At 36.9% G+C, this 21,160-nt stretch overlaps 1 protein-coding gene across 1 annotated transcript; it reads left to right on the forward strand.

The window, feature by feature from the left end:
• Positions 1–10,354: 10,354 nt before the first annotated feature.
• Positions 10,355–19,588, forward strand: cdk7 (cyclin-dependent kinase 7). The gene is made up of 12 exons (XM_027138594.2): positions 10,355–10,511; positions 11,379–11,438; positions 13,126–13,159; positions 13,286–13,353; positions 14,212–14,280; positions 14,967–15,077; positions 15,772–15,890; positions 15,998–16,097; positions 16,563–16,649; positions 17,029–17,178; positions 18,492–18,636; positions 19,351–19,588. The coding sequence occupies exons 1-12, from the start codon at positions 10,446–10,448 to the stop codon at positions 19,377–19,379; spliced, it is 1,038 nt and encodes a 345-aa protein (XP_026994395.1). The 5' UTR covers positions 10,355–10,445; the 3' UTR covers positions 19,380–19,588.
• Positions 19,589–21,160: the final 1,572 nt, after the last annotated feature.

Raw genomic sequence — 21,160 nt, forward strand, 5'->3', positions numbered from 1 at the left:
TGAAATACATTTGTAAGGTGTTGGACTACTAACCAGAAGGTCATGAGTTTGAATCCCAGGTCCACCAAGCTGCCACTGCTGGGCCCCTGAGCAAAGGCCCTTAATTGCTCAGTGTTGTAAATTAAAATACATTTTTAAGTCACTCTGGATAAAGGTGTCTGCTAAATACCAGAAATGCAAATGTGGAAATTCAGCCCACATCGTGGCTTCTAGTGGAAATTACACTCGATGTCGTATTTGCGCGCCTACGCGTAATGACAGTAAATTACCAAGAGATCCTCATAAACACCGGAGTCCTGTGGTACAGCATGACGCAAACCCTGTGTCCAGGAGCTAAAGGCATAAAGATCATCGCTTCAAAGTGTTACAGCATTTCCTAACTAACTCCCTGTTACATATTAAACACGCCGCTTCATAGTAACACAGTTTCACAGAACATCAACAGCTCGTGCCGACGCGCACAGAACTCTGATCCGATGCCAATCTGCATGAAATACAACTTTCGGGCCACATTTTTTTGGGCGCTGACTTTGAGGATTCTCGGACCGGATGGATGTCAATAAGACACGATCACTGAAGGTTTAGTCTCTAAAAAGGGAAACTTACCCATTTCCGAAGCGCGCGGTCACGTCCTTAAAAACAAATCCATCCGGTGACATGAACGTGATCACAGATGACAAGTTTGCAAGCGGATAAAAACGGTGTTTATGAAGGGAAAATGGCGTCAACTGAAATCTCCCGACGTGCTCAAAAGCAATAACAACAAAAATAATAATAAATGAAGAATCGATCGAGAAGGAAATTGAAACGCGGATGCAGCACGAAATAAGAGTGAAGCAGAGGAGACGTGCGACGAGCTGCAGGGTTTGTGTTCCTCAAATGGACCCAGAGTTCAACTGCAGGGGGGAAAAAACACAACACCGTCCTACTGCACTGCACTGATCCTCTTCTCTTCTCTCGAATCACACACACACTCGGGGGTGGATCGACTGGATCCTTTTCCACTGCGGAGGGGAAAAAAAACCAAACGTAATATCCAAAGTCCTGCTCGTGTTGCGCCACGACTGAATAGCAGTCATGCAAAAATAATAATAATAAAATAATAATAATTATAATAATATTAATATCCTGGTTTTGGTATTTCCTCGGTTTTGATATGAGTTCGATCGGACTTAGGTACGGCGACTAGCTCCTCTGGACTCCATCTGTATGTGCATGTGTGTGTAGTCTGTGTGTGCGCGCGCGCGTGCGTGTGTGTGCGTGTCGAGTCCCGCAGCAGGTTTTTTTTTTTCTGATAATGATCTTGCAGAAACACGCGCTGGGATTCTGTTTGATGAGCGAGTCATCGCGCGCTGCTCAGTGGCGCCACTTCCTGTCCGCTTTGGAGCACAGCGTTAGCCTGATGCTAATGACATTCTGTCACTAATAAAGTCGCTAGCTTGTATCGTTAGCTACACGTTTTATATATATATATATATATATATATATATATATATATATATATATATATATATATATATATATATATATATATATATATATATGACAATAACAGAATAAATTAATAGCCTCTGTAACATTAGCCCTTATTCAATATCTACTTGTTATTAATGTTAGACTTGTAAGTGTCACCAACATTATAAACGCTTTTATTTGATTTGTTAAAAGAGGTGTGTGTGTGTGTGTGTGTGTGTGTGTGTGTGTGTGTGTGTGTGTGTGTGTGTGTGTGTGTGTGTGTGTGTGTGTAAGAAATTATACATAAACACTGGCAAAGGCAGAGTCTCACTACTCACTTATTACAAGCTTTTGCTTTGTCGTTCTGCCCTTTCATAAAGAGGCTTTAGTGCATAACATTTTATGGCTCCTTGCCTTGTTATTTCCATCCCTGGCACCAGGCCATTGTTGCAGTATTGTTAGAGGTGCCAAAGATGAGCATAACAACAACAGACAGTCTGATGACTAAATGAAACCTTTCTGAGCTGATTAAAGAATATTGCTTTCTCCTTTCAACGTCACATGTTATTCGTTGCAGGTACAAATTTTCCTTAGACATGCACAAAAGGACTGTGCACAAATGCACTGCTGTTTGAGTCATAAACCAGAAAATCCAGAATGGGATCCAAACACACAAGATGATACCTGAAGAAGGAGCCTGAGAAAATAGCATATGCAAATATGCGCATAGTTTGATAAACTTTGAACAAATTAACATGGTACAGTTTTTACTAGAACAATATGAGACACTTTTCTTTTAACATACAATTCAGAGTGTTGTTGTTGTTGTTTTTTGTTTGTTTGTTTTTTTTGTTTTGGGGTTTTTTTTACCAGCTATTCGTGCCCTACTGATATTACATTTACAAATATATAGTAAAGCAAGGTTGAAAAAAAAACTGCTATCAAAGTGTCAATGAGTCATAACAACTTTTGTCAATGAGTCATAATAGCTATTACAGAAAAATAACATTGATAAAACCTAAATAAAATCTACAGCACTGTTCCGACCCACATTAACTCCACTCTACCTTGAAATATAATCATTCAAATACTTTTGAAATCTTATTAATTTTGCATTTATGTGCACAATCCATTTAACATCTCATGCTTGAAATGCCTTTTTTTCATGAGTCATCCATTACAGATTATGGAAAAAAAAATGATTTCTGGCATTGATTTCTGGCATTTTCTGGAATTTACTTGTGGTAAATTCTTCCACATTCACACCCAGTGTGTTGAATCCACTACAACCCTAACAAGGATAACGAATAAAAAAAAACTGAAGATGATTGAATGAATGAATGACATTCATCCTGAAGCATTCTTTACTAATGAGTGTCTCTTTCACATTGAACTGCATAGAAAGCAATCCAAAAAACCTTTATTTTTTACTATGTACTAGTATAGTGTAACTATATAGTTAAACAACTTGTGTAAGTATCTAATGTCACTGAAAGTTATCAATATTGTCTAAATCACAAATCAATATCTGTAATATGTGTTCGTATTATTTCCAAAGCCAAAATGTCATTTTCTATTAAATGAAAAACTGGGGGGAAAAATGCTCAGGTGCTCAAACCCCATGCTTCATGTTTATACGGATGAAAAATTCTCTAACAAGGACACACGCTATGTTGGGCATACAGTAATTGGGGTCTGGACCATTAAAATGTGATCAGCAGAAAGAAAAGAACATACAACACCACCCAAGTATAAAAATCATTTCCCAGCTTTTGTTCATCAATAGTTTAGAAGTGAAACAGTATCTCACAACACAGATATTGCCAAAAAAAAAAAAAAGGCCACCCCACAAAACTGAGCATCCATGCATGAGGGGAAACCACAGACATGCCAACAATCAGAATTTGAACAATTTGAAGAATTGCTTCAGTCATTTAAGTGGTTGAAAAAGGAATAAAGTACACCAGTCCAAAGTAAGAGATTTTCATGAAACTGGCCTGTGTGGGAGGGTGCCAGGAAGAAGCTATTACTCAAAAAGAGTCATGTGAATGTACATCTGGAACTGTATCTCTGAAAGTAAGAAAGTAAGTAAGTGAGAGTGTGACCTAGCTACAATGTGGGAAAATTTGTTGTAGTCAAAATCAGACCAAGATAAATCTTTTTGGCCAAAATTCAAAGTACTTTGTGTGGTGCAATCCTCGTGCTTCAACAAACAACATTCCTAAAGTAAAGTATGGGGTTGGCACAATGTTTATCAATCAGGAGAAAGGACATGTTGTTGAAAGTGAAAGAAGCAGAGCAAGAACACAATACAAGGAAATGCTGTAGTAGTCTGCAAAGAAACTGAGACAAAGTCAGTGATGGCTAAAGTTATAAGGGATTGACTTAACAGTTAGAAAGAAAGAAAGAAAGAAAGAAAGAAAGAAAGAAAGAAAGAAAGAAAGAAAGAAAGAAAGAAAGAAAGAAAGAAAGAAAGAAAGAAAGAAAGAAAGAAAGAAAGAAAGAAAGAAAGAAAGAAAGAAAGAAAGAAAGAAAGAAAGAAAGAAATCCATCAATAAAAAGAAAGTAATCAGTTCTGAAAAGTGTTTAGTCAGTGAAATTATTTTTCTCATTAATATGACATTGAACATTGCTGAAAAAATGGTAGAATCACTTGTCCAACTAAATCTGTATATCATCATTTATGTTTCACCGTTGTTGTTTTTTTCTCCTATTAAACAGCATTGTAATTGCACCAGCAATGTCTCATATCACCCTGTGATGTCATCATGACGCCAAACCACTACCATCTCACAGCATCAAAAATACAGCATTAACCAACTAATTGTCAGCAGAATGTTTAAATCTAAACATATTTATTGTGTTTAAGAGTAGAGTTTTCCTTTAATAACCTTCAAAGGAGGGTTGCATGCCTCTGTAAATATAGGGATATATGGCACATTCCCTGTAAGAATATGCATTATTCTTCTGATGCTCTTTGTGTAAGATGCTTTCCACACAATATATCCTTTCAAAAGTTAGTCAATAATATCGGTTAACATCCAGTCATGAGGAAGGCCTTGCCTGCAAAACTAACGCAATGTGGATACAAATGCAATTTCAGGCACTTAACAAGAGTAATAGAGCTTCACGTGAAAAGAATGAATGCTGACAGGGTAATTAATTTTCTTCTATCGTCTATTTTCATGCCGCTCTACATGCTTCACCTCTCTCAGACTCCATATGGGCTTATAGCTGAGCTGTGTATTGATTAGGAGGGTTTTGTAATGATACACTGAGACCTCTTCAATATAGAGGTCAGCTGCTGTTCCCCTGACAGCCAATCAATGTGTTGACTGCATTAGTAAATAATCCTCATAGGTCAAACCCAGGAAATCACAAAGACTGGCAGCGATGCAAAGAAGTCCGCCAATTTTTCCTCTGCAAATGTTGCCATGGATACCACATGCAAGGAGTTCAGAGACTCCAGCGCTCTGCATAAGACTATACATTTTTAATTCACTCAACACAAAGAGACACATCGATTTCAGCAGTGTGTTGTTTGCTTGTCTTTATTTCAACTACCCTGGAAACGATTCCTGTACTAAAATAGAAAATAATTGAGTATTCAAGTGACATTTCAGTGAATATTTGATATGAGTCAGACATTCTGCTAACTATACATACATTGTCAGTGATACAAACAATAATTAATGTCAGGACACGAGTCTGATTATTAATTATCTAATTATCCAGATTGGCAATCCTTTTATAGCATATAAAATAAATAATATCATCTACTCCTCAGTTATGAAATCAGAGCCTATTAGATATGTTTAGCTGAGGTTTTAAAACTTCAAGTGAAAATGTCAGCAGTTTCTAAATTACTCTGGATATGAATGAATTTAGATAACCCTGTTTTACATTTACATTTACAGCATTTGGCAGATGCCCTTATCCAGAGCGACGTACATAAGTGCTTAAATCTCTAACATTGAATACATTAATGCTGGTTCACTAGGTTACATACTTAAGATACCATGAGTTTAAAACATTTGTTCAAAGTTACTATGAAAAAGTGTTAAAGGTTGTGGGATTTTTTGTTTTTGTTTTTTAATGCAAAAGATAAGGAAAGAAGTGCTAGTTGGTCCATTTTTGGCTTTGTAGGCCAGCATCAGTGTTTTGAATCTGATGCGTGCAGCTACCGGAAGCCAGTGGAGGGATCGCAGCAGCGGGGTAGTATGCGAGAACTTTGGCAGGTTGAAAACAAGCCGGGCAGCTGCATTTGGATCATTTGCAGAGGGCGGAATGGGAATAACCCTTGCTCTCTTGAAAGTAGTTGGTACCTGACCAGATGCTATGGATCTATTGATGATAATTGTAATGAAGGGCAGAATGTCTTGCGAGATAGTCTGGAGCATAGTGGAAGGATCCAATGGTCAGGTGGTAGGATTGCAGGACTGGATGAGTTGTAAAATCTCTTCTGCTGCTACAGTTTAGAAATGTGACAACGAAGGTGTAGGGGAATCCATACTCTGAAATGTAAGTGCAGTTGGGGCTGAAGTGAAGGTCCAGCGGATTTCCACAATCTTCTCCTGGTAGAAAAAGAATCCTCTCTTTTCATACATGACACTGCATGATGACATGTTAATCAGTCTGAGTTAAGCAATGCACATTTGATCAGAGAAATAATGACTGTGGTGTCTAAACTAGACAGCTGTTTGGCAGCAGTCAGCTTTTTTTTTTTTTTTTAAGACACTTGCTTACTCATCACTGGAATGAATGTGCAACACCAGAGTGTGTTGATTTGGTTTCACAGATTAACATCTACTCGCTCACCAACAACCTAACAGTTATGGAATGAATCATTTTAAAGCTGAACAGTGAGTGAAATGACTAACATGTTCATCCAGCTTGACTGATCTGTGTCAGTTTGCTGTACCAAAGCTTTGTTTAATCCTTGTGCAAATGAAAAAAAAAGCCACACAAAACAGGGTGATTGGTGTGATACTAAAAACAAGCATAGGTTTTATGATCAGGGATGGATTATTATGCATTGTGCGAATGATGGAGGTAACACTACAAAGCTGTTGCATCATATTTTGTTTAACATTTGTAATGATGTGGCCTGGTGTCTCAAAAAAAAGCATACATGAAAATGAAACATCTCATTTAGGTTTAGTTTAACAGATTTGTTGCAATTAGGTGGTTGCAAAAATGCATTTGTGTCATGAAACCACACCAAAATCATTTTGTAATTTGAGGACGCAGAATCGAACAGCAGTTGGGGAAATTTATCTGATGGGGTTAGTGCACCAAACCACAAATGTGTTTATCAAAGTCAGAGGAAATGGGCGTTCTCTAAAGAAAAGAGCCTAAGCCAACCACTTCCTGTTAAGATGGGAAACTTCTGATGGTGTTATAAAATGTACAGTAAACAAGTCAAACAAAAAAGGTATTGAAAAGGAAGCAAGACTAAGATTAAAGGAGGATAATCCTTTAGTATTGGTTTTAGTAATCAATTTGCAGATAAACATATTTGACCTTAGTGTGTTACATTAAATGTTTATTTTCTAAGTACTTTCATAGTAGAGTTTCACTTGCTGTAAAGGCAATTTGCACTGAATTTCACACTCATGGCATTCAAAAAGAGGAGAAAAAAAGACTATGAACAAAACACACTTAACGCCTGTCAGTTTGCTAATTAGCTTCATGTAACTGGTCACAGAATATAATTTTATCATTTTATTCATTTGAGATAATATTTTTCCATTTAGATGGATATATTTGAAACCATAATAACAGGAAAAATATGGCTTTTGAGATGTGTTAACGAGGTGTAATAACAAATCATTTGCAAGTTTGTGTCCTAAATTCTACTTATTACTCACATAAACATACATGATCACATCCAGATGAAGTACTGAAGACTTTTAGCAAGGAACAGCTTTCTCAGAAAAAAAGCCACTAAACTGTGTTGTTCCCTGATGGGGCAACAGCATCAAATGTACACTCTCAGTATCTTTACTATGCATCCTTTGTGTAAAAATGTGCAGTTGTATACAGTACCATTTAAGCTTTAATGTAAATATTTATATACATATAAATATGTGTCATATACACATTCCAAATATCAACCACCTCAGAAAAAATGGGAAGGTTCGGGTTAGTATGCTTTTTGTTATACAGTCTATCTATCTATCTATCTATCTATCTATCTATCTATCTATCTATCTATCTATCTATCTATCTATCTATCTATCTATCTATCTATCTATCTATCTATCTATCTATCTGTGATTGGACTATGTTATAGTACCTAATTAATTTTACTCTCTCTCTCTCTCTCTCTCTCTCTCTCTCTCTCTCTCTCTCTCTCTCTCTCTATTATATATATATATATATGTGTGTGTGTGTGTGTGTGTGTGTGTGTGTGTGTGTGTGTGTGTGTGTGTGTGTGTGTGTGTGTGTGTGTGTGTGTGTATGTGCGTTGGTTTTTCAAAAGGACACTAGCGCCATCTGCAGGAATTACGAGTTAAATATCACAATAAACTTGCGCTTCAGCTACTTTTACTGCTTTTACTGCTAGGCACCACTACAACAACTATTAGCAGCAGCAGCAACTTGAGTGAATTGAACAACTGAAATGAACTTAGTCCCCTTTGTGCTTTAATGAAAGCATGTATTTGAGCTGACACGAACTCTATGTGTTTGTGTAAAAACGTATAATCCATTGTAGATCAAATCCATCAGAGTCGTCTCTAGGCACGCTGCAGTAAAAGAGATTAGACATGAGGAATATCTGATCTTTTTCTCCCATTTTCAGATTTAAATATAATATAGTGTAATGAACATAAAGACTGTTTACTCTGACAAAAATAAAATAAAGCACGAAAATCTCTTCAAGACCACAACAGCTTCAGTCTTAAGTTTATGGCCCACTTAATAAACATAAACTCTATTAAATAGCATTAGACTTTATACGTGCAGAGGTAAAGAAAGAAAGAAAGAAAGAAAGAAAGAAAGAAAGAAAGAAAGAAAGAAAGAAAGAAAGAAAGAAAGAAAGAAAATAGCAACAGAGAAAGTAACTACAGCAGCATCCTCTAAAAAGGCATTGTAATGCAGCCAGTGATGGACAGTGTTGTTCGGTTGGGTTTTGAATCATGCTAGATAAAATGTTGATGTTATGAATAATCAGGGCCCTTCCTCTCTCATGCTTCACGAGGAGCATTGGGCCCTGTTGCCCAGCAGAACAAAGAAATTGTGAACCTTTTTACTCTTGCCCATGCCTAAGAGTGTGCAATTTTCTCAAAACCTCACAATTTTCTCACAACAGCTGTATACTATATGCATCACTGCAATGGGCTACAATGTAAAGAAATACATATGGAGATGCAGTCTAGAGGGCATGTCATTCTGTGTAAACATTGGCCATGACTGTCCCTGACCGGCTGCATGAATCTCCAGCTCTGGGCTTGTTACTGTTAACTTCATACCATGTCATTTATTTCTCCTGTGAACACTGTTAGGGCTGTTGCACTTGGATTCACAAAACTACTAAATAATGCTCAGACAGTTAAATACAAGTAAAACAAACTTAGGCACCAAAAAGAAACCTTATATTGATATTGAGATCAATTTAAAAACAGGAATCAAACACAAACTTTACAGTACACTTTACTTTCCTTCTTCATAGTGACTCCTACTTTATTGATATGAAAGTGCATTAAGATCTATTCATTAATAACTACATGAAAATATGAATAAAGAGATAAAATTACATAATAAATATAGCATCAAATCTCATGCCGATAGAATGAAGGTACAGAAATAAAGGTAAGATCACCACTTCAGTCACAGTTTAACATTTAATTCATTACATTTTTAAGCACTATTGTACCAGGACAATGTTGTTACCAGGGCAGAAGCAACCTTCTCTCTCTATCGGTTCATCTGCAGAAAACTGGCTCATTTGTTTAACAGATAATTTTATTTCAAAATGTTTAATTAACACAGTATGTATTTTTAAAAAAAATCTAGATTCGTTTACGATTACATTTACTATTTTCAGAATTCAATGAACTGTTTTGTTAGAAGATTTGTGTAACTGGAAATTGCTTGAGACTTAGACTTTATTATTATATTCTAGTTTTATGCATACATGTTAAGAAAGTAGTTTAACATTTCTTTTCACATGAATTAACTTTACATAAGTCACCTATATTGGCCACATCTTTGAATAAGAGTTCATACTGTTGATGATATCAAAACCTTCAGTAGTTTAAGACCCTGTGTTATATATAATCTCTAATATATTCAATCCCACAGTTTAATTACAAATGCTTTTATTTATTATCAAAGCCTGCATTACAAAATGTCAGCCATATTACTTTATGTTACTGGCCATGTTTCAATAATAATTAACAGAGTAGACATATACACACACACACACACACACACACACACACACACACACACACACACACACACACACACACACACACACACACATATATATATATATATATATATATATATATATATATATATATATATATATAGAGAGAGAGAGAGAGAGAGAGAGAGAGAGAGAGAGAGAGAGAGTAGAATTGAATAAAATAGAATAGAACGGGTCATAGAAGTCAATATATATTTATACACACACACACACACACTTGTATATATTTATATAATTTATACTTATATAATTGTAATACTAATACTTATTTTTACAGGAAATGACATTAGAATTTATATGACATTTCTAACTCTAACTATAATTTCGAAAATTATATCCAAGATTACAGCTGTGACTTAAGAGATGCCTACAATGATCATTTTCCCAATTTTTTTTAATACACGTTTTTAATAATCCACCTTTTTGATTGAACCTTAAAAACATTAATAACGCGCCCTCGTGTTCCTAAGGACTCTTGTTTCACCCGGAAGTATTTGGAGATCTTTAACTCAGCTGCAAGTCGGCGTTCAAACAAAGGATTGAAACAGAAAATATGGCTTTGGACGTCAAGTCCAGAGCTAAACGATATGAAAAACTGGACTTTCTCGGAGAGGGTCAGGTAAATGACATTGTTAGGAGTAGTATGTGCTTTAATTTGCGTTTCAGAACAGACCTCGTGTGAATAGAACACAGTTAGCTTAGCATTGTAGCCACATAATCAACAGCAGTGCAGGTTTGTGCTGCAGTTACAGAGATCAGCAGCTCCTGGGAGCTTCAGCTTTCATTACGTTCTGCAGTGAAACATGAGGAAACATTTGTGTAGTCGGGTCTAGAAACATCACTTATAATACTCATAATAATATAATATATAATATAATACTCATAATAATATAATATATAATATAATGCTGAATACTTGGGTGATAAAAATGAAAACAGCCACTTGTCTATAAATTGTACAGAAGTGTCTTTGCACAAGATTGTAAATATAACAAACTTTTTTTTTCTACTGCCTCTTTGACCTGGATATGAACAGGTTTGCACAATAAATTTGATATTAATAAAAAACAAAACAAAAACAACCTTTCTACTTGTGCTCCTGTGTGTAAAACCTCCAGTTCAAAGCATATCATTTGTATGGATTTCTGACTGCACTTACATTTCTGGAACATACTGTTGAGATTACATTGCTATTTATTTGTTTTTGTTTGTTTGTTTGTTTGTTTATTTAAGCATTTAGCTTTAATCATTAGTCACTCTTATCCAGAGTTATAGAACTTAAGCCAACTTGGTTAATGTAACAGTTGAGAAAAAATGTTTGTGTAAATCATTTGCTTTGTATTATTGCAATTAATTAAAACCTGTAAACCTGTAAATAAATTTTTTCCCCACTATTATTTCTTTGACATTTTTACCGCTTTTTACCACACCGTTTCTGATACTAATAGATAATAATACAGTGCCTGGTGTTCTGTGTATTTTGCAGTTTGCCACGGTTTACAAGGCGAGAGACAAAATAAAAAACACCATCGTCGCGATTAAAAAGGTAAGTGATTTTAATGGCTGTGGGATGTCTTTAGTAAAACTACTCACTGTAAATGTGAGTAGTTCAATCAGGCCTAAACCTTCATCTAGTTTGCTGTAAGCAGTCAGGGTAAGACTCTGCCTCAATGCAAGACTGTTTTTTTGCAAGACTAACAGCAGAGTTCTCCTAACAGCAGAGTTCTCACCTTGTGACTGTGATCCCAATGTCACTGGTCTGTCCTTCACTTGGTTGCCTACTGTACATATTTTTTTTTTCCTTGTGGTGTTCTTTAAGTTTCTAAAGCTTAGGGTGGTTTCTTTTGTGAAGGCTGCTTAGATCTCAGATTATGCCCCGTTCTGCTGATGTTTAAGGATTCAGTTTGCTACTGAGGATAAGAATCTCTCAAACTCACTAGACCATTTAATCTGTAAAATCTGTATGTAAACACTGAGCTCTGTGTGCCTTCACAAATATTCAAAAGTGAGGCACAGCTCAGTGCCGCTAAGTTACAGAGAAGTCAACTGACTCTGATAATTCGCTTTCATGATTCACTTTTTTAACGATTCCTTGAGCAATACAGCAATATTATAATCCCTACATATTACATTGCCACATCCAGTGTTATTGTTGAATATATATATATACTATATTCATATTTTCGAGGTGCACTGCATTATGGGTATTGTGGGATGGGGTGGCTGTGGGCGACAGAGATGTCTGCCACCTTTTGCTCCTTCAGCACCTGCATTAGAGGAAGGATGATGAACAGTCAGTCATGCTGAGTCCAACAGTCTGAGATGTGCACATCACGCCTCGCTGTTAGTGCTTGTTAAAGATGCTCCGGTCATAACCGATGTTGGCACTGATCACGTCCTTCAACTCTTTATGTTCCAGAAATACACTGGAACATCCTGCCCTGAATGAGCCTGGTTATTGTTTAGTTACAGTTCCCACACTGCTGCATGCTGATACAAACAATAAGCCACGTGACTGTTCTAATGATAGTCAAAAATCAAACACGAGAGAATAATGAAGCTCATAATTACTGTCACTGTCAAGACACACTCTTCTGATGGAGCTGCTTTAACAATAAGAAAATTAGCAAGAAACAAGGAATCAGAGCTTTTTCTTTTGCATCCTAATTCTCACCCAAGATGAGAGTGGGAAAGAGGAAGAACGTGACCTTTTAGTGTCCTGTTAAAGCAGGTCACTGCATTTCCCAAGAAACGATCGTGTAGAATATTCCCTAGTTTTGTAGGATAGCAAGAAAGTACAAATTGTGGAAGAAATATAACTTATTCTCTTAAAAATCTACAACCATAAACATTCCTTCTATTGTTGATCAATTTAATATATTTGTAATATTTTTAACCTGAAGATTTTGCTCATTTTACTTTGTGGTAACGTAGGAGGTTGTACAAAAACCTTACATACGTTACCTGCTTTGTTGCCTTTATCATTTTGTAGCAAGGCTATGCAAACCTTTTTTACACAACTTATCACTGATGATAAAAGTCCCGACTGTGATCAATCAAAGACTCATAAACTTTCAGCAAATGATCCCTGCATCTTGAATATTGTCCTGAATTAAAGTAGCCTGTGAAGTGTGTACTATAATTAGTCATTAATCTGTGGGCATAGTGAAATTATTGTAATCATTTCATTGTCTTTCCTTTTTTTTTTTTCCTTTGTTTTTATTCCCAAACAGATTAAAGTCGGACACAGAACAGAGGCAAAAGATGGTTTGTACCCAAAGCTAGATTATTTACTTGAAAGAACAATCTCCTGGTTAATATAATGAATAGATAAGAAACACTATCTGTTATTGTTTATTCCTCCTAAATTTGATCTCATGTGTGTCGTTTCAGGAATCAACAGAACAGCCCTGAGAGAAATCAAGCTGCTGCAGGAGTTAAGTCATCCAAATATTATTGGAGTAAGTGCATGTAGAATTGTTCAGTGGCTTTAATTAAAGTATATCAGGAATACAACACCCGGGCTTGCTGTTATAGGACAACATCCCAGGCCCTGGTGCTGTGATACAGACTGACATGAGGCAGAGTTCATTCAGTTCAATTTTATTTGTGTAGAGCTTTAAACTATGAATAATGTTTCCAGCTTTTTCGCATCAAACGTAGGCCAACTTCATGGATTCTAAGTGATACCATCAACAGAAAGTACTTTTCTTACTCCTCAGCTAGTTCTTTTCCAATACCAGCACATCTCAAAGTCTTTATCACGTATTATGATGCTGCAATGCCCGTGGATAGTTTACAGTTAAATGGTGTCACTTTTTTTTAACCATTTAACAGCATTCACTTACATTACTGCAGTAGTAAAGAGTTATTCCTTCCACAGCTTCTCTTTTATTCACTCTCAAAGACGATAATCTCTTTTTAGAATTTGTCAAATTGGAAATCAATCTTTCTCTGTAAAAGTTACATGAATGCCTCCTAACAGAAAGCTTTGCAATATCAGTGATAAGTCTTGTTAAAAATAAAAACACTTTTTAAGTTAGTTTAATTATCTGGAGCATCAGACACAGTCCCTATGAATAATAGTTACTATAGAAATAATGACTAAAGATAATAATGTTAGAACAACTGCATTAATCATTAATGTGAACGTTCGGTGTTAAAGTCAGACTTATTTCTCAAGCTGTGCTGTTAGATACAGTAGTCAACCACTGTTGTGTGTAACTTGGTCATCTCAAAGCTCCTGGGTTTTTGAGGATGTATTTTTGTACAGTATACATCATGTTATAAACATTTAGAATCTTTTGCCGTTTCTGCAGCTCCTCGATGCCTTTGGACATAAATCCAACATCAGCCTCGTGTTTGACTACATGGAGACTGACTTGGAGGTAAACAATACAGCCAGTTTCCCATCCTCAAGATCCCTGGGTCTGCTATAAACTTCTTATCGAAACGCGACCATCTCAGACGTCAGCCTGAGAACTAATTGAATTTTGGCTGCACGAGCAAGCAGAGTTTCCTAATAGCACTTTAAAAATCAATGTAGCGACCTTTATCACTTCAGCTAAGTCCTTATCATGAATCTAGAGGACAAACTAAACCAAAAGCAGACATGTGATGTGATTGCAAAATACTGTATGAAGTGTTGCTTTTTTTAGTTAGTTTTTTAACCTGTTGTTCATAGGAAAATAGTGTGAGGACAATATTAATTTATTAATTTGGTCATGTATTATTTAGAGAGGGTTTTTTTAATGGACTTCTCATCTTCTCACTTCTTAGATCTTTGTTTTTATGAAAGTAATGGCTTGTGCGATACCTATTTCTGATCTGCTGAATTATTATTAATTACACATTGGCCGTATCGTTCTATTGTTCTGTAAATATTTTCATATATAATGGTTACTAATCATAAATCTGGGTAACCTAAAACTTTCCCTTATTGTGTTCTACTACTTCATAATAAAGAAGACTTTAGCTGGCTAAAATGGAATAGTGTGCTTTTCAACAAACTGTGGTTTTCTGTCCGCTTTGATGATGTACGTGCAGAATATCATCAAATGCTTTTCTGTTTCAGGTTATCATAAAGGACACAAGTCTTGTACTGACACCAGCCAACATTAAAGCCTATATCCTGATGACGCTGCAGGGTCTGGAGTACTTGCACCATCACTGGATCCTACACAGGGTAAGCACAAAAGTTGATTCAAGCTCCATTATATACCATGTCACCACTGCCAGAAGTTCTTGATTAATTTTCTGACCATAGTAAACGCTGGACACAAGACAATCCTACTTACTAAGACAAATAAAACCGTTATTATATTCCATGTAATCCTTTATACCACAGCATGCTCGAATGCTCAAATCTGATACACAGGTAGTTCTGGCTGTAACATGAACTACAGGTTAATATTAAAGCGCTCGTTCTAATACATTGTCAGTTCTCTACTAACTGCTTCTACACACTGTTGTGCATCTCCGGCGTCACGTTTGTGAGTCAGAAGTACAGCTCTTCCATGACATTTCCCTTCAGCAGAGAGGATCTTGTGCTTTTTGGTTTCTCTTTGAGAGCGTGAGAGAGGGCAGGGAAGAAGCTGGTGGAGGAATAAAAGACTAACTTATTTTGTAGATGCTCTACATGATGATGTAACTAACTCAATAAAATGTATGATTCTGCATGAGAATACTGTAATAATAATATACACCATGAGGCGTGTTCTACGGTAACAATCAGCTTCAGGCTGCTAGTTCACGCTGCTTCACGTCAAGACTCTTCACACCACCCTTACTTACTTGCTTATTCTTCTGTTATGAGCTCTCACTTACAGTATACCTTACACTACAATCACTTTTGTAACTATTCCTGTCTGTTCTTCTAGGATTTGAAGCCAAATAATTTACTGCTCGATGAATATGGGGTTCTGAAACTAGCTGATTTTGGATTGGCCAAAGCCTTTGGGAGTCCTAACAGAGTTTATACACATCAAGTTGTGACCAGGTATTCGTATACTACAACATTTCTTCTTTATTTTATGCAAAATCCCATCTTTACTTCCACACTGAGATGCAAAGAGTGGTTTATGGAATTGCATTTAAATTTTTCAGATGGTACCGTGCCCCCGAGCTGCTCTTCGGAGCCAGGATGTATGGGGTGGGTGTGGACATGTGGGCAGTGGGCTGCATCCTCGCAGAACTCTTACTCCGAGTAAGTCACAATGCATTTATGGACGTTAACTGCTTTATCCACGTGGCTCTATTACTTAAGCGAAACAGACAAGTATTAAACCTACAGAGGTTCCGCAATTCAATAAATGTTCCATCTCAGTGCCCACATGATCAATGTATAATAGTTTTTAGTAGGTATAAACTGTTGTTTGTCATGGAAACCAAATTACAACATATTAAGCCTTGGCATGATGGATCCTTGCATCACAGCCTGTTTTTTTTTTTCAATAATGTTTATATAACTACATCTGGACCTATGTCTAATATCGAGTCATTATAAGGCTAATTGTGTACAATTTAGGTGTACAATTAGTTTATCCTGCAAGGCATTTAATGATGCTACTCATGTCATTAGATGCACTTCTGTGTGTATGTGCAGCTAAATATGCTTAACATGTTTTATTCAGTGTTTTAAAATGATCTTTGATGACCTTGATGTTTTAAGGTCCCCTTTCTGGCTGGAGATTCTGACCTGGATCAGCTGACAAAGATTTTTGAAGCTCTTGGGACTCCAACAGAAGAAACTTGGCCTGTAAATGCATTTAGATCTCACTGTGCTACACTATATGGCCAAATGTTTATGGGCACATGACCATCACCCTCATATGTGGTTCCTCCATAAAGTGTTGTTACAAAGTTGGAAGCATACAATTGGGCATTGGGCTTGTAGCATTGCAGTTTTTCTTCATTGGAGCCACGAGGCCCAAACCTGTTCCAGCATGACAATGCATCAGTGTACAAAACGAGCTCCATCGTTGTCAATGTTGGTTTTTGGATAAATTGGGTCACAGACTCTTGTTCAGTCAGGACACATGAGTGTGATGGTCAGATATCCACAAAAGTTTATAATTCTTTTTTATGAGTGACTGATATAAATCGGAGGCTAACTGCTTGTGTTGGTTTGTTTTTAGGGCATGACCAATCTCCCAGATTACGTCTCCTTTAAACCGTTTCCTGGTACACCTTTAGAGCACATTTTCAGCGCAGCGAGCGATGACCTCCTGGAGCTCCTGAAGGGCTTGTTTACCTATAACCCCTGCACCCGCCTAACCGCATCAGGGGTAACCAACACACAGCTGCTTTCTTTGACTAAGATTGATTCAAACTCTAAATTATAGTTTCTAGTGTCTAGTCACCTTGTTCATATAGGATTGCAGACTACACAGCCTTTACAATCACAGTAATGACCCACACTCGCTTTCCAGTGAAGCCAGATTTCAGAAAACCTTCGTACAATTGTTCACTTGAGAGATTCCGACCGATCCTTGTGCTCGATCACCAAATGACACTTTCTCAAGGAAATAAACACTGTTGTGGAAATATTGGTTGGGAAAATGCAGGTGATGAGAATCTGAGAATAGGTCTAATGATGGAATAATGTTGTCCTTTTTTTGGGCTGTTCCTAAAGAAAGTTATTGCAAATCATAGAAAAGTGTAGTAAACATGTATAATCAGATTCTAAACAGATCTAATCTCATTGCAAGATATTTATGAAATTCCACATTTTGGATGTGAATCAGCAAAACATCTACTTTTTGTTACGCTTTCTCAATTATTTGAAGTCAAATCTGAATCTATTTAATCATCGTAATGAAAGTATATACTGTATTGAAGAAAGAAGCGAATATTTTCAATAGGTGCAATTATTGGAGTTCCTCTCAGTAGTTTTGTGTCAAGACAGCTAGCAGGTTTTAGTGCCATTTGGGAGAAATTCCCAGATAAGATGTGTTGGGAACATTGACCCTATTGTGAACTGTTTAATATACTGAGTGAACCACTGACAGTTCATATTTATATGCTATGTTCACCGTGTGAAAATGCTTCTCTGGATGGTGAGAGGAAAAAAAAAAGTTTAATGACTATCAGAACTAAATGGTGCAGGAAGAAGTCAATTACTAGTCACAGTGAGCGAAAGTGATACTAACAGGGTTGAGTTCACACCAGAGGCTCTCTCTTACCCTGGAGGAATGAAGTTTCATCCAAAATGAAAATGGAAACCTCTTTATCCTGCATCATTATGCAGTCGATTTGCAGTTACATCCTGCTTGTTCAGCAACTTCACATCTAAACTAGTCTAACAAGTCTCATTAATGTCTCTGCATGTGTGTCTGCCTGCCTCCGTGTGTGTCTGCCTGCCTCCGTGTGTGTCTGCCTGCCTCCGTGTGTGTCTGCCTGCCTCCGTGTGTGTCTGCCTGCCTCCGTGTGTGTCTGCCTGCCTCCGTGTGTGTCTGCCTGCCTCCGTGTGTGTCTGCCTGCCTCCGTGTGTGTCTGCCTGCCTCCGTGTGTGTCTGCCTGCCTCCGTGTGTGTCTGCCTGCCTCTGTGTGTTTCTTTTCACTCTAGAAGATTTCACGGGTTCATGTTTGTTAATTGTAGGCATTGAAGATGCAGTATTTCAGCCAGAAGCCAGCACCTACCCCAGGCCCTCAGCTTCCCCGACCAAACTGTTCAGCAGAAGCTCTAAAAGAAAAAGAAAATCTCACCATCGGCATTAAAAGAAAACGGGACACGATCGAACAAGGTGAGAACACATGTAATGGTTTAAAAGGTTTGTTTTCATACAAAACATTCAGTACAAAACATACATGTAATGTAAAGAAGTACTGAAGCAGCTGTAGTGCACTTTAGTGTGTTTGACACTTACCTTTTGAATTCTCAAATCTGATTGGTCATTGGCTGTTTATCAATTTTGTAGCACTAAAAAAAGTTTAATTAATTTAAAAAAAAACACACACAATCATTGATCTAGTGAAGGTTTATGTAACATTTCAAGAAGCAAATTTCCAGGGTGAGTACTTATAATGGTCATTAAGGAGGCTTTCACACTTTCCTGAAACAGAGCACAGTTCTGAAAGCTGTACTCAGGCCTGCATTTATTCAGTAAATAAAGTAACCTGTGCACATTATTTAAGCAGTGACATCATTAGTTCCCACAAACTAATTTACAGTGGCAAGGGAACTGCCTTAATAGTGGCAAAATAGTAAAAGATAAATAAGTCAGTCTATTTGGTTGTGTTCTCTGTGTGCATTTGTGATGTAAGATGAACACAAATACACCGGGGTTCTGATAGAATCAAGTGAGACAGCAAGCAGAATAACTCTGCAGGGGTGAACCGGGTACATGCCAAGTGTGATCCACATCTGTCCAACTTTCAGTCATCTTTAGAACTCTGTAACTGTTTGCTTGGACTATGATTTAGACTGATTATAGATTTTTGTGTTATTTACTCTTTAGGCACTCTGAAGAAAAAGCTGGTGTTTTAGGTCATGTGGTTTGGAGACATTCGTCTGCTTTTGAGCCGTACGGCCTCTAGTGCTGCTGCAGACGTCCACTAATAAATACATCGGTCAGCCTTTCAAGTAACTAATTGTGACTGCTGGAACGGGCATATTTATGTTGATTCGATCAATCATATTTTTTCATTTATTTTTATACACATGGTATGTAATTAAATTATAGTGAAAAAATGCTACATTTGTGTACTGATTGAATTTTAAACTTTTAGTGCACACGTTCATTTAGACTCAAAGTTCCGATCAAGTGAATTCAGTTGCTTCCTTCATTTGGCAGATTTAATATATTACCTTTCAAGAAACATTCTCTTTATTTTTTAAACCATGTATTCTTAGACATGTTAACATTGCTTGGGTAAAAAGCTGTCTCGGCTGTCCGATCAGCAGCCCAAGAACTTTTTCACCAAAAGACATGTCCATTGTTTCATGATGTCCATGTCAGTAATCATTTTTCTTTAATAACTTAATATTGGATTTCTAGAATTTGGACTCCAATTCAATCATGATGTACAGGAATTTTTGTAGCAGACATTGTGACAAAGCTTCCTGATGTAGTTTTGGACCCTGATGAGTAAGCCAAAGATGGCAGTGGTGAGGAAAGACACCTTGAGACTATATTTAAAAAGAAGCCTTGAGAAGATCTGGATTAAAAATTGTACCCACACCCTTGGCTAGATAAGATAGGATTATAAATCAGTACTCTTCTATCTGCTCTGAAGTGTTTTGAAAGGATAGGAGTATACGTATATGGCCAATGAATCCTGGTATTAGATCATGATCACAACATCTGTCCTTAGGTACAAGTGTACGGCATGACGGTAAGTCAACACTAGTTGTTACAAGTATGAATTAGGCTTCCAGCTCTGTTGGAATTTCTTCTCTGGAAACTGAGAAATGTCTGAAATGTTTGTCACACTACTTCTCATGTAAATGTTTTTACACTGATTCATTTCTTGGCAATCAAGCTGGGAAGGAGGTGCTGTTTTACACAAGCTCATTTGCAGGTAAGTGTTGTGCTTGATGCAATTCTTCATCACATTCTGGTGTGAAGGGCATCCAAAAAGTACAGGCTATTGTGGCTGGCATCCAGCCATGCCAGCGTTACCTTTTTTTTTTTTTTTTTGAAGGGAACTAAATCCGAAATGGGTGTGTGACTAAAATAGGATGGGTCTAATAGCCATCGCTGTTTGTTTAGTCTGTACAGCAATGTATTTTCAGATTAATATATTGTTTTGTATTTCATATCTATCCTTTCATTACACAGTTACATGTGCATAACAACTCGAGACGACATCTTAGTCCTTCCTCTTAGCTTACTGTACCTCAATTTAAAGCTTAAATGATTATTTAATATAATTAACATATAGGAACATGGTACACACTGTCACAGTAGATAACTACTATACTATTCCTCGTGTTAAATTTTAACCACTGTAAACAGGTTTTATTTCATATAGAAGACAATTTAAAGAAGAAAACCTCAACATTGTGCAGTTTAGTATCTATCGAACCTGCACCATCATTTTCTCTAAATAAGATCTGATTGTCAGATTTACATTTAGCAGACGCCCTTATCCACAGCGACTTGCATTATCTCATTTTTGTACAACTGAGCAATTGAGGGTTAAGGGCCTTGCTCAGGGGCCCAACAGTTTCATCTTGGTGGACCTGAGATAGAACTCACAACCTTCCGATTGGTCCAACACCTTAACCAATAGGCTACCACATATTACAATTATACTAATTCTTAG

This window comes from Tachysurus fulvidraco, chromosome 9 (assembly GCF_022655615.1).
Source record: "Tachysurus fulvidraco isolate hzauxx_2018 chromosome 9, HZAU_PFXX_2.0, whole genome shotgun sequence".
Classification (NCBI taxonomy): Eukaryota; Metazoa; Chordata; class Actinopteri; order Siluriformes; family Bagridae; genus Tachysurus; species Tachysurus fulvidraco.